General features: G+C 33.3%; 1 protein-coding gene across 1 annotated transcript in view; it reads right to left on the bottom strand.

The window, feature by feature from the left end:
* Positions 1–14,743, bottom strand: part of LOC123558262 (coatomer subunit alpha-like) — a 67,180-nt gene that overhangs the window by 36,702 nt on the left and 15,735 nt on the right. The window contains 5 exon segments of the mRNA XM_053544489.1: positions 2,639–2,650; positions 3,612–3,748; positions 4,313–4,389; positions 4,905–5,008; positions 14,510–14,629. Of these exon segments, the coding sequence (XP_053400464.1) occupies positions 2,639–2,650; positions 3,612–3,748; positions 4,313–4,389; positions 4,905–5,008; positions 14,510–14,629 (450 nt within the window).

The raw sequence follows: 14,743 nt of genomic DNA on the forward strand, positions 1-14,743 counted from the left end.
TCTTGATAGGCATTTAACTTTGTGTTTTTAATTAAGGCGTAAAAAAAAAATTGTTTGTTTCCGGTATCCCGACCTACCCTAAATTTCTGGCCCGACCCTAAATGTTTTTATGGCCTTGGAGAACATTTTTTTCAACTTTTTAACAAAAAGATGCAAAACTGCACTTTTTATGCTTTAAACATGGCCATTGTTGGTAGAAATCAACTTACTGATGCTCTAAAGGCATAACCCCCTTACTTGTAATCATTTTTTGACAAAAAAATAATTTCCGAAAAGTCTCCCTTAACAAAAAAAATTTCCAAAAAAACAAAAATATCCGACCTACCTACCCTAATTTTTTTGAGCATGTTACCGGAAACAAAGAATTTTTTTTTTTAGGCCTAACTTGTAAATGTTTACCAAAAGACAGATGAACATTTTCGAGCATTTCTATATTTCTCAAATTTCATAAGAAACTTTAGTTTTTAATTTTATCGATTAGTTACTGGTTATGACGGATATTCTAAAATGAAATGGATTTTTCATTTATGAAACAGTCTTTCAGGATTTAAAATGAGCTACCTGGTACAAAATAGAAACATATAGCAAAATCATTCTAACAAATTAAGATTTGTAGCAGAAGACAAGTACAGTATAGAAGACTATAAACGAAAATCTAGACAGTGTTATGTTTCGAAATTACTGTAAAATTTTGACAAGAACATTCTGTCAGTGCAGCGAAGGCTGTAAAATGTGCTCTCTTTTTTTACTGACCTGCTCACAGTTTTCAGAAATGACAACTTGTCTTTGTTTAGCATAGATCAAGTTATCACAATTAACATATATGCAGACTTTACTATGTGAATGTATGTAATCATGGACGGATAGCTCAGTGGTTTGCACACTGGCCTTCCAATCCTGAGGTCGGGGGTTTGATCCCCGGCAGCTACTCGGGAATTTTCAGAAACGCTTTTCAGTGTTTCCCACCCAGCTAGAGGTGTACTGGTCAGGAACCCAGGCAATCCTTGCGTGTATCAGTGCTATACACTGGGCACATTAAAGAACCAGGCTGTCTATTCGCAACGAGCTAGGCTAAGTTAGCCGGACAAGCCTGTATCTGATTTCTGATCTCTCTGTGGGGGCTTTGTCTCACTCTGTCCCTCTGGTCAGATCGCTCTGTGTCTGTACTAGTAGAGGATGATTTCGCGCCCTGTGTGGCTGCAGTTGCTGTAAAGCGCCTTTGAACGTGTTTATCATGAAAAGGGCGCTATATAAATCTGGTATAATAATATAAATCTGGTATAATAATAATCACCACAACATTTAGATTCTGTGTCTCCAACACCAAATTTTTAACAGTTCACCATTATACCATTTTCCACAACCAGTCTTTCAACTACGACCATTTTACAACAGAATGTATCTAACTTCCTTAAAGTCAAAGTATCTAGCCATACACAAATATTTATAATTACTGCCAACATATTCATGATTTCTTTCTCATTTGCCAAGGTGAAATACCGGCAATGACAAAAAATATGTTCATATGAACTGCCTATTCACAACCTCTTTTGTGCTAAACTTTATATAATCATGAATATACATGTGACATATATTTATATTCCATTTTCATTTTCAAAAACAGCAGAACAACTTGATCGATTTTCTTTATTAATAAGACTATCATATCAATTTTATCAGTATGCATGCAATATGGAACTGTTTTAGATATAAATCATTAAAAGAAACAAATAAAAAGTAAAATAAAACAAGATTTAACAGATTAAGGCATGTTCTTTCTAGATTTTGATGATGTTTTTTTGTAAACTGTTCATTAATCAGATTTTCAGATATACAAATTGTTAATCTAACTGTTTGGACTATTTTCTTGGTTCCAAACCAAAACAGTTTCCTTTCTCAGTTTCATAAAAGATACTTCCCTCCACACAATGGAAAGAGGGGGATCATGGTTGAACAAATTTTGAAATGTCTCAGAAAAAATGTGCTTTACAGGCACTGAAACTCCTGTATCAACTATAATGTCCTATAACATGTACAAAACTCGTACACATTAAATCTCTAACATTAGCAAGATCTTTTGTGTTTAATGTAAACTCTCCACTGTCAACGAGAATAGAAATACACAAAATTAATAACCGAGTACTAAGCCACGAAATTTTACTTTCGTAAATTATGAGTGTAAAAGGTGCAAATGAAGTTTTTCATTCCAGCACTGGCTGCATATTTGATAAGCTTTTTTCAGTTTTCACTACAAACTAGCTGGGATTAAAGGATCTATACATTTTTCATTTAGAAATTTTTATGACTTTTATTTTTTTGATCAGACTCTTTTTTATTACCCTTTTGTACATCGTCACCAAAATACAACAAAGTCAATTTAACAGTCAAAGGTTCAATGTAGTGTTAACTTTAATTAATCAGCCTTGGGCAAAAGAATCCTACCGAGGCAACGTTTCATACAACATGCTTTTCAAATTATTACAATAATTTTAGCAACAAAAACACCAAATTTCATTAATCATTTATCCAAAAATTTGTAACACCAGTGGTCACTGAAATATTACACTTCCTAAAACATGAAGTGGTGGGGAACTGACATATCAATATTGCCATGCTTATACAGGGAGAATTTACTCACTCTGTGACTGTTCTGAAATACCAAAACAACATCTCTCAATAAAGCACAAGTCTTGACAGCAAGGTCAAGGTCAACAGCCCTCTGCAAGAGCTTCAGCATACTAGAAACGGCTAGGAAGTCATTAATGCAAACAATCTTTTTCTACATTTACAAAGCTTTGACTACAACACAGCTGGAAGGCTGAGGGTGAAACTATTGTACATGTATCTTGTTTTTTAATTTATATGTATTTACAACAGTTTTGCGCTCAGCCCTCAGACTGTGCTTAGCTGTCCATGCGTGCAATATTCTATCCGAAGTTAGAAAAAAAATACATGGTGCTGCAATGAACACAAGGAATTTCAGAGAGAAAAGACCAGTTTTACTATCTTACATTTCAATGTCTTGCTGAAACTCTTGCAAAATTGAAGCACAGAATTCTAAGTTTAGATAATAAGATGAAAATAAGAAAGAGCAGTTAGAAAATGAAGTTTTGAGAAAAAAATAAGATAGTGTAGGTAATAATTAAATCAGCATTTGAACCCATTAAAAATTTAGAATGTAACAAATGATGACAGTTAAAGTAAGAAATTGAAGCATTTTTTACAGATAGATCAAAATCAATGAACTGAATCAAGGGAAAATATGTACATTACAGTAATTTTTCAAATAGGTATAGATATTTTTATCAACAACATGTAATTCCATTCCTGGAGTACATGAATTTACATGTCAGAATATTAAACATGAAAATAGGTCCAATTTTATATGGCCCACATTTTGAGGCATTTTAATTTTTTGCTTAAGAACTATCTTTTGATAACATAATGGCATATGAGCATGCAGTTCATTTCCCCTAGAACCAATGTTCAGTGAAACTCGATTTAAACTACAGTACTTCACAGGAGAAAAAAAGAAGGACTATAATCAAAGTGAACCATCAAATCCGCAAAATATATGCCTGCTTGATGACATATGATGAATTAACACATACCTGGCAAAACATTTTTCTTTCTCAGTCCCGAGATGTCCCAGACTCAGACAGTCTGGTCAAGTGACGCAGATAGAATCAGGTCTTCCGAGGGGTGGAACTGTGCACACATCACAAAATGACTGTGACCAGCTAGCACACTGAAACAAGATGAACAGTTACAGGTGTGAAAATGCTAAGCGGAAGCAGAAATTCTGCACAGACCAGAGGAAACCACAACAATCTCATTACCATTTTTACAAATGCCAAATCAAACGTATAGACAGCTTTTATTCCACAACTTTAAGTTAAGAAAAGAGCAAGACTTCCACAATTCATAATCTTTCAACCAGTAAAGTTAAACAGCTTTCCGCTGCAGGCAATTTTTTTTTAAACTATTTTTTAACAGATATAAAGTACATCGCCTTTTCCAAATATAAACATTTATAACTGTTTTTTTCAGTGCATTATGGAAATATAAGAGTGAAATATATCTTCAAATGGGTAAATTTTATCAAAACATGAAATGAATAGGATGTTTGATTTACGTGTATTTAAAGATGAAAATATATTTCACTTGTGAAACCATTCGTGAAAATATTGCATTATAGTGTTCACTCAGTGAAATATGTTTTGATCTTACACTGAAACAAGCAAATATTTCGTATATATACAATAGAATAATGAGAAAGCCACACTGTGCAATCACAACCATGAAAGCTTACCAGATACAGTTTCTCGACTGCCAGTTCCAAATACGTATAGTCTAATCATCAGAGGAACTCAGGATCCATGGATACTCCTACAATACAAGAAAAACATGGATACTCCTACATTACAAGCAAAACACCGACTCTCTTAGTGAGTTACAGTAAAGAAAAACACAGATTCTGCTGCAGTATGGAAATATTATATTTTTATTCTTAGAAACACCTAACAGCAAACAAAGGCAATGTTGTTAATTAATCAAGTCTCTGGCTTCATAAATATTAACTGTTTTAATATTATTATTTCAAGCAGGAGCAGTAAATGTTGGCAGACTCAACATTCCACACAGTATCTTAATTGTTTCCCATATGACAAAATTCATAAACACACCAGCATTGAGGGGAAAGTGTCTACAAGCAATCTTAACCACTTCCTCATCTCCAGTACATAATTATAATATACTTATCACAACCTTGTACATGTAGTGAACTAAAAGTACAAAGCATATAAAAACCAGTCAATTTATCCTCCCAAGTATTTCATAAGCTCACACCAGTAGGTGATCAGGCGATGAGACAGGGTCAAATGTTGAAACTACTTTAAACTTACATGGTGAAATGTTGTGGTTCGGATATAGTCCTGATGTCCAAGTAGTGTGAACAAACATATTCTCTGCTTGTAATTGACCTTACGCCAGATAGCCAGTAGCCACGCCTACCAGTTTTCAGGGGGAACAATTCATTCTAGGCCCGACAAACAAAGGAATCAAATGGCGACGGCAGAAATATTTTGCCGGACATTCTAGTTGATTTCGGCGTACGCTACCTCAATTCACACGTATTTCTAAAGTGAAAAGACAAAACACAATCGTTAATAAGTGGATGTTCTGTCGCGAATCATAAATTCTACAAAAAACAACGATACGTTGTTGTTAAAAGCCGGGAACTGCACCCGAGTATGAGGAAAACTAAGCAAGGCAGGGGGCCGAGCGGAAAACACGTATAAAAGACGGAAATCTCTGAAACCATTATAGCTGATTTTGTGGGTTTTTTTTTAATTGTCCATTTCTTTTTCATTATAGAAACGTCAAATTTCGATCTCCCGGAAATCATGTAGGGTATGACTATATTAAGCAGACTAGAACATTGATTTTTCAATCATGATTAATTAAGGTTGAAATCAGACTGTGGATTCTGAATCCTATTTCAAAATAATTAGATAAATTAAATAAGGAAATTTACATGTAAAAATTGTCACATGTGTCATTTAAGAAACGTCGGATTTCGAAATACCGGAACTCATTTAAAGTGCTCATATCATTGTTCAACATTATTCAGATACATAGCATTTAATGTCTAATACTTAGACATGATGTGTTTTAAGTATAAGTAAAGAAAGTTCTCTTATTAGAATTAAAACGTGTAAATGATAAATAAATAAGATATAGTCCAAGGCGATGATATAGTCCATACTCATATTTCAAGACATATACCGGCGCATCGCAGCTTAAAACAATGCTTGAGCCTACCAAATTTCTTTATAAAGTATACAGAATGAATCTATAATTTTTTGTTTAAGAACATGTTCTTTATACGAAATATGCTATTTTTTTTCTGGAATTTTAGACGAAGTTTACGCTGTCTATTAAAATGAAATTTAGAACGAAAGCACACACCGAGTGCTAAGTCAAAACTTTGAGCGCCTGGAAAATTGTTGATTAGACTCATTAAAAATAATCTTATATTAATCATAGTTTTTTTATCATGTTTATTATTTGTTGTATTATCACCCGGGTATGACTTAACATACACCAGTGGGAGATTGATGTAAACCTTAAAAAATGCATAAATCATGTTTCCAGTACATTAAGGCATAATATTTACACGTTACCATTCAAATAATATAGAACATCAAATACTTGTGTTTTATCAGTACATACCAGTTACTCTGGTAACTGATGGAATATTTTTACTATTGAATAAAGAATACTAGGCACTTTTGTTAAATAAGAAAGTTAATTTTCATAGAATTTTACACTAATATAAATTAAAACGTTATAACACAATGCGTGATAAGTCGAATTGCTTTGCTTTTTACTTTTTAACACTCTTATAAGATTTTTAAGATCAACTATTCTTGAGGACGTCCACAGAGCCTGATACATCGCTGACAATATTCGAGGTCTGAGAGTGGATTTGGAAAAGGGAAGCGCTCCAGTATTACACTCTTCCCTGTGTCTGATGTAAGATGTCGTAACGTCACCTTTTTACCATTTTGGACGATTTTTCGGTGGTATTTATATTCTTTGACTGGCGAGTCCGGCACTAAGTTTGACGGACAAAATGGCGGCTAACAACAAGGCTTATCAGTTCTGTTATCTGATTGGTCAGTTGGAACCTGTCAATCAACACTGGCGTAAGGTCAATTCCATACCTGTACAGTATAAAATAGTCTGTATCATACTGTCAAAGTTTTGAAATTCCTACTACAGAGTAAACCATTAAAAAAATCTCTTTAAGAAGAGTAAAAATGTAAGAAATGTCTAAATTGGTAGTTTCAATTCTGATTGCTATAGCCTTTAAAAACTTAAGGTCGTTTTTTATGACACTCAAGATTTCAGCCTGTCTACAAAAACACTTCTGTACAAACTATCAAAAATAAATGATAGTTGAATAAAGCAAATATAACTCCTGTCCTGCACTTTTGATTAATATGAAATGTAAATATATGGAACATATTCTTTGAGGTCTAACCTTGATTTTGTAATCATCACCACCAGAAACAAAGAGAGGCTGCTGGAAGTGAAAACATATTCCTCGGACAGGTCCTGAAATATAGACAGTTTAGTATTAATAAATTATGAAAAGATTAGACAGCAGAAATATTAAATAATTATCTCCAAAGTGGTACTCAAGAGTACCCCAGAGCTTTCTTCTATCAGATACACAAACAGAAATTCAATTTGTCAATTACTGCTTTGGCATTATGGAGTCCTACAAAATGCATGATTTTTCTTTACCAGTTACTGGATGGGTATAAAACTGTCAGGGTTGGCATGCAGATCAAGCTTATTGTATACAACCATCATTTATCAGTAAAAATTCTAAAGAAATTGAATAAAGAATCACATTGAATGCCACAGTTTCAATAATAATTTACGATCAGTAACAAAAACTGGACAAATTCTGTAAACAAGTTAACCCTTTACTCCATACAGATACAACAGTATTGATTATTGATACCCAATACACTCAGTAGCATTATCTGTACACTATCTCCATACAGGTTATTGGAGAAAAATGCAAAATTTATACCTGTGTTACTCAGATCAAAATTAATCTATGAATACTTGTTTTAACCATTTAGTATCCAACATAATTTATTTTTAGAATTAAATTTCCTTTCTGATGGTATATTTTTCATAATTTTGTGATAAATATTTTTCACAATAGAAAGCTACAAACCTAAGACCTTAGAATATTATTATAATTTAGCTGTTTTATGCATGTGATACAACAGAAAAGAAATATTTTTACTGTTATAAATGCACAATTTTATTAATTGATGGTAAATGAAAGACTAGAAAGGTCTATATTAAGTGATTTTCAAAATTAGCAAACCCATTTAATTAATCATTAAAATCTACACCCCTACCAAACATACAGAACTTCATAGATCATAAAATTGGGATCCGGACATTTGCCCCCCAATGAAAAAGTGGACTGCTGGACATTTGCCCCCCAGTTGAAATGATAGATAGGACATTTGCCCCCCAGTGCTTATTTCTGAAACGGACATTTGCCTCCCAATATTTTTGTCCCCCGGTGACATTTTAGGAACTTCGTACAAGACATTTATCATATTTTAGGGTACAATATCTTTGTTTTATACAATTTTGTAGTAGATAATAGCCAAATTAACAAGTTTGAGTGTTAAAAACATTGCACTAATTAAGAAATATAACGCTGTTATGAGCACTTTTATTACTCAATAATATGCTGTTATTGAAGTAATTAACATATTTATCAAATTATTATTAATAAAACAGTTTTGTTTTTTTTTACTGAAAATTGCCTTTTAGAGTAATTTTGATAATAAAACAACAAAAAATACAGTTATATATACTGGCGTATTGGACAAAAATATTGGGGGGCAAATGTCCATTCCAAAAATAAGCCATGGGGGGCAAATGTCCTATCTGCCATTTCAACTGGGGGGCAAATGTCCAGCAGTTTTACAATAATACAATACAATATCATTTTATTGCATTAAACATATAACAATGCTTATAGCACAATACATTTTAAACATAAGCAGATGAAAACATATCCAAAAGAGATAGAAAAGGACATTCGTAGATTCATATTTCTACTTATAACAGTGAACCATTGATTTTATATATATATATTTCTTACTCTATTCGTTTTTAAAACAACAAAAAATAATTATAATCATGCAATTCGGATTTTATTTGCAAAGAAGATGAATTTAGCTAATTGATTTATTGACTTTTTAGATTTACAATTCATAATCGAATCGAACTTATTCAAAGTTGGCCATCGGCAGTAATAGGGTTTAAGGTATTTTTTTCTAAGTTCGCGGTAGTTGGGACACACTAGCAAGAAATGATATTCATTTTCTAATGTATTCATACTACAAGATTTACAAATACGTTGATTGCGTTCAGTGTTATCATAGCGACCTGTTTCAATGAATAAGTTGTGCGAGGATGTTCTAAATTTTGACAGTGCAATTTTGTATTTATTTTCCGATATACAATTTAAATACTGTTCAGTTTCAAAGTTGTGTTTAAAGATACAGTATGATTGCAGGCGGGCCGAGTTATTAATATCAGTGTACCAACGTTGTAAGTATACATCAAAAATACGCTGTTTAATAACTTGAAATGGAATATCTATAATAAATTGATGATTCCAAATGTAATTTAATCCATGTGTATCTAGTATTGTTTTTACCTGACTAGCCCAGTTTTTACCTCTATAGTCTATACCGTTGTCAACGTCTGACTTAAGGAACATATATGTTTGTTTAACTATTGAATTATCGGGATGCTTTAGGATTTTAATCCAATATTTTATAATGTTGATTTTTCTAATAACAGATAGTGGCATATGTCCAAGCTCACCATATAGAGCGGATAGATTTGTAGAGCGTTTTACGCATAATACTCGGCGCAAAAATTTAGTATGAACTAATTCAATATCTGTTGCTTCGTGCATTCCCCATATTTCAGAGCCGAAGTGGAGGATTGAACCTACAAGACTGTCAAACAAATAAAGTATCTGTTTAACTGGTAATTCGATGTTATTTAGAATTGAGAACAGGCTATATAAAGCCCGCGACGCATGTGGAGTGGAGGACGGACATTTTGGCCACGGACGTTTTGGCCCGGACATTTCGGCCTAGGATCTTTTGGCCTAGGACGTTTTGGCCAAGAAAATTTTTGAGGTAGGATGTTTTGGCCAAAAAGAAATTATTTCCATAATATGCAAATTATGATCTGGACATTAATATGTTATCATATGTTACAGTATAATTGATCATTCTTTTTAAAAAAGTAATTGTGAATAAAATTTATTTTAATAACTCTTTTGGTTTGTTGTAAATGGCAAATATTTTCACATACACAAACACATACAATGTGTATATGTTTATATGTATACATATAGAAAGATTATAAAAATAAAATACCATGAGTATGTTTTATTATCAGTTTAATTTGTTCACTTATACTTTGCCATAGCTGAATGATAGAATGCAAACAATAACTTGTTTTTGGGTCACCTATGTACTTTTCCATCCATCAATAGTTGTCCTAATATATACAAGGAAATTCATTGATGCAAGCATCAAAGACGCCGCCAAGTGTTGTGTCTGAAGTACATTTTTTGCAATATGAGAAATCACCTAATCATTACTTTATTAGTCTGACTGGCTACAAGTTATCAACATTAGCACATAAAACAATATATGTTATAAACTGTTTAAAACATGAAGAATAAACATGATAAAAAAGTTTTACCATGCAATACAAATCCTCTACCTGCAATGACATTAACATTGCGAGTAGATGGTCCCTTTACGTGCAAAATTAAAGTAATTATTTCACTAACTAAGGTCACCTCCTGTGAAAAGTTCTTATATGCAGGAGCGTGTGTATGAAGTTTCACAGAAATGCAGTTTGTTGGGAAATGCGGAAATGTTGAAATTATTTCAAAGTTGTGGTTCACAGAAACCATTATATTTATTATCATGTAATGTAATGAGTGTTTTCTATTTACTGATGAAGTTTTATGGACCTTAGTCACCTACATTATAGATTTCAGAATGCAGATTATACACAGCAATTTACTGTTTCCGTTGCCAAAAACAACCAAAAATTTTTTCCAAGAAAAGAATGATATAACATAAATAATCTCTATATTGCCCCTATTCACAAAGCATGAATCTTTCTTATACACTTTTGAATATCACAGAATTCATTTTTTTCGGACGAACGATAAACTTGAAGTCCTTGAACTTGAACTGTAAGGTTACTAGGAGTATGTCAGTGTTTAGATTCAAATCTAATATTACAAGAAATTTAGCAAGCATAATAACCCGCTGCCAAAGTGTAGAAAATATTTCAATGGACAAATACAAAAACTATTTATTAAATTAAAAAAGAAAAAGAAAAAAAAGAAGCAAGTAACAAGATATAATAAAACCAGAGCAACTGACTAGTCATATAAGATCAATGAACATATAAATTCAACAAGGAATTCTATTTTAAAGTCACTGATGCTTTGATAAGTTATGGTCCCTTGGCTTTTGATATTTCGATCTAACCACATTTAAAGAAGTATTAACTTGTCACTAACAAATTCAGCCAAATGCTCTTTAGCCTATTGCACACCTTAGTTGACAGTGTATATCTGTAAACAATGAGTAGATCTATATGACACATAAGCTTAAAAAAAAAAAATAAACAAAAAGGAAGAAAAAACAAGAGGACCATGATGGTCCTGAATCGCTCACCTCTTCCCACATGATCCAGTTTTGAGTATGACGTCGTTTTTTCTATTATTTGACATAGTGATCTAGTTTTTGAGCTCATGTGACCCAGTTTTGAACTTGACCTAGATATTATCAAGATAAAAATTCTGACCAATTTTCATGAAGATCCATTGAAAAATATGGTCTCTAGAGAGGTCACAAGGTTTTTCTATTATTTGACCTATTGACCTAATTTTTTAAGGCATGTGACCCAGCTTCAAACTTGACCTAGATAACATCAAGGTGAATATTCTCACCAATTTTCATGAAGATCCATTCAAGGGTATGGCCTCTAGAGAGGTCACAAAGTTTTTCTATTTCAAGACCTACTGACCTAGTTTTTGATCACAGTTGACCCAGTTTCAAACTTGACCTAGATATCATCAAGATAAACATTCAGACCAACTTTCATACAGATCCCATGAAAAATATGGCCTCTAGAGAGGTCACAACGTTTTTTCATTATTTGACCTACTAACCTACTTTTTGACGGCACGTGACCCACTTTCAAACTTGACCTAGACATCATCAAGATGAACATTCTGACCAATTTTTATGGAGATCCATTCACAAGTATGGCCTCTAGAGAGGTCACAAGGTTTTTCTATTTTAGACCTACTGACCTAGTTTTATACCTCACATGACCCTGTTTCTAACTTGACCTAGATATCATCAAGATGAACATTCAGACCAACTTTCATGAAGATCCATTGAAAAATATGGCCTTTAGAGAGGTCACAAGGTTTTTCTATTATCTGACCTACTGACCTAGTTTTTGATGGCATGTGACCCACTTTCGAACTTGACCTAGATATCATCAAGATGAAAATTCAGACCAACTTTCATACAGATCCCATGGAAAATATGGCCTCTAGAGAGGTCACAAGGTTTTTCTATTATTTGACCTACTGACCTAGTTTTTGATGGCACTTGACCCAGTTTCGAACTTGACCTAGATATCATCAAGGTGAACATTCTGACAAATTTTCATGAAGATTTCATGAAATATATGGCCTCTAGAGAGGTCACAAGGTTTTTCTATTTTTATACCTACTGACCTAGTTTTTGACCGCACGTGACCCAGTTTCGAACTTGACCTAGATATCATCAAAATGAAAATTCAGACCAACTTTCATACAGATCCCATGAAAAATATGGTCTTTAGAGAGGTCACAAGGTTTTTCTATTATTTAACCTACTGACCTAGTTTTTGACGGCACGTGACCAAGTTTCAAACTTGATCTAGATATCATCAAGGTGAACGTTCTGACCAATTTACATGAAGATCTTGTGAAATATATGGCCTCTAGAAAGGTCACAAGGTTTTTCTATTTTTAGACCTACTGACCTAGTTTTTGATGGCACTTGACCCAGTTTCGAACTTGACCTAGATATCATCAAGATGAACATTCAGACCAACTTTCATACAGATCCCATGAAAAATATGGCCTTTAGAGAGGTCACAAGGTTTTTCTATTATTTGACCTACTGACCTAGTTTTTGAATGCACGTGACCCAGTTTCGAACTTGACCTAGATATCATCAAGGTGAACGTTCTGACCAACTTTCATGAAGATCTTGTGAAATATATGGCCTCTAGAGAGGTCACAAGGTTTTTCTATTTTTAGACCTACTGACCTAGTTTTTGACCGCACGTGACCCAGTTTCGAACTTGACCTAGATATCATCATGATGAACATTCTGACCAATTTTCATGAAGATCCATTGAAAATTATGGCCTCTAGAGAGGTCACAAGGTTTTTCTATTTTTAGACCTACTGACCTACTTTTTGAAGGCACGTGACCCAGTTTCGAACTTGACCTAGATATCATCAAGGTGAACATTCTGACCAATTTTCATAAAGATCCCATGAAAAATGTGACCTCTAGAGTGGTCACAAGCAAAAGTTCACGGACGGATGGACGCACGCACGGACTGACGACGGACGACGGACACCGCGCGATCACAAAAGCTCACCTAGTCACTTTGTGACAGGTGAGCTAAAAACAAAAAAACAAAAAAAAAAACAAATAGAAATAGGAATTTGCTAAAGTGTGCGCATTCTGAAACTACATCATTGTACCTATCAACAAAGAAAATAAGACACAAGGTAGGTTAAAAATAAGTTAACTGCGGCACTTCGTTCGTTCATTTCAACATATCTATGCTTATTGATTCGTTTATTTACTTTGTAAATACGTTTTTTTCCCCAAGGAATTTTTATGCAGGCAAATTGTAATTTTTTTTAATATTCTCTTCGAAGTTTACTGTAAGATTATTGTAAAATACACGAACGCTCCCTTGTCCAGGCGATTCACGCGTTGCAGTATATGGTATATCAGCTCTGTGGTGTGTTCTATTTATAGAAAATGAGATAGGTAAGTAGGTCATGCTAAGAATAGAAATAGAAACTTGACTTACAGAGTAACCTCCCTTATCAATAAATCGGATCAACATTTTTGAGGAAATTGTAAATAAAAAATATGTTCTGCTCTACAAATAAGGAGAGGAAAGACAGATAGCATTGTTTTAAATCACATAATAAGTTGCATTACATACATTTTTTATGTTTTCTTTTTGCCATTTTTTTGTTTATTCACTAAATATATTGTGCAATATCGTTGATCCTTTTACAAACTATTCACTGTGCTCAGGTTATCACTCCGAAACTATTCATTACCATCTTTACAGGGTCCGAAATAAAAGTGTATCCCATATACTCGACACCGCCTTCAGGGCGGCGTCGAATAAAGTCAGTGTGATTTTCAGAAAATGCCACCTGAATTAAAAGTGATAATTATCAATAAATTACAATTAAAACCACAAGTTTTTCTGAAACTGATCTTTTATTAACAGTTTAAACTTCACAAATATGCTTTTGTGGGCTTCATTGCCAATATATTTTATTGGTATTTTGCATTTAAACTATCAGTGTAGTAGAATGCGATAAAAGGAGTATCTATGGAGTAATGCATAGATGCGTTAAAAGGAGTATCTATGGAGTAATGCATAGATGCACTAAAAGGAGTATCTATGGAGTAAAGGGTTAAACTTCAGAACAATGCAGCAGCTGTAAAACTGGTATATCTCTGTCACTATCTGGATCATCGAACTGGTCATCAAACTGGAAATTGTATGTTCTGCCGAGAATACTTACCATCATGTTCATCAAACTTGCAAATGTCTATCAAAGTACACATACAATAGTCCCATAGCTGTATAACACCATTGAACAAACTTGTCAATACCCATGGTCTCTTTGGATGAAAGGATAAACCTGAAAGATAAAGCTTTTATTTTCAAAATTTCACATAAATTTGGAAAATGATATTGCAGTTTTTTAAATTTATTTAGATCAAAGAGACGCAAAATGCCAATAACTGGGCACAAA

The sequence above is a fragment of the Mercenaria mercenaria genome, chromosome 5 (genome assembly GCF_021730395.1).
Source record: "Mercenaria mercenaria strain notata chromosome 5, MADL_Memer_1, whole genome shotgun sequence".
Classification (NCBI taxonomy): domain Eukaryota; kingdom Metazoa; phylum Mollusca; class Bivalvia; order Venerida; family Veneridae; genus Mercenaria; species Mercenaria mercenaria.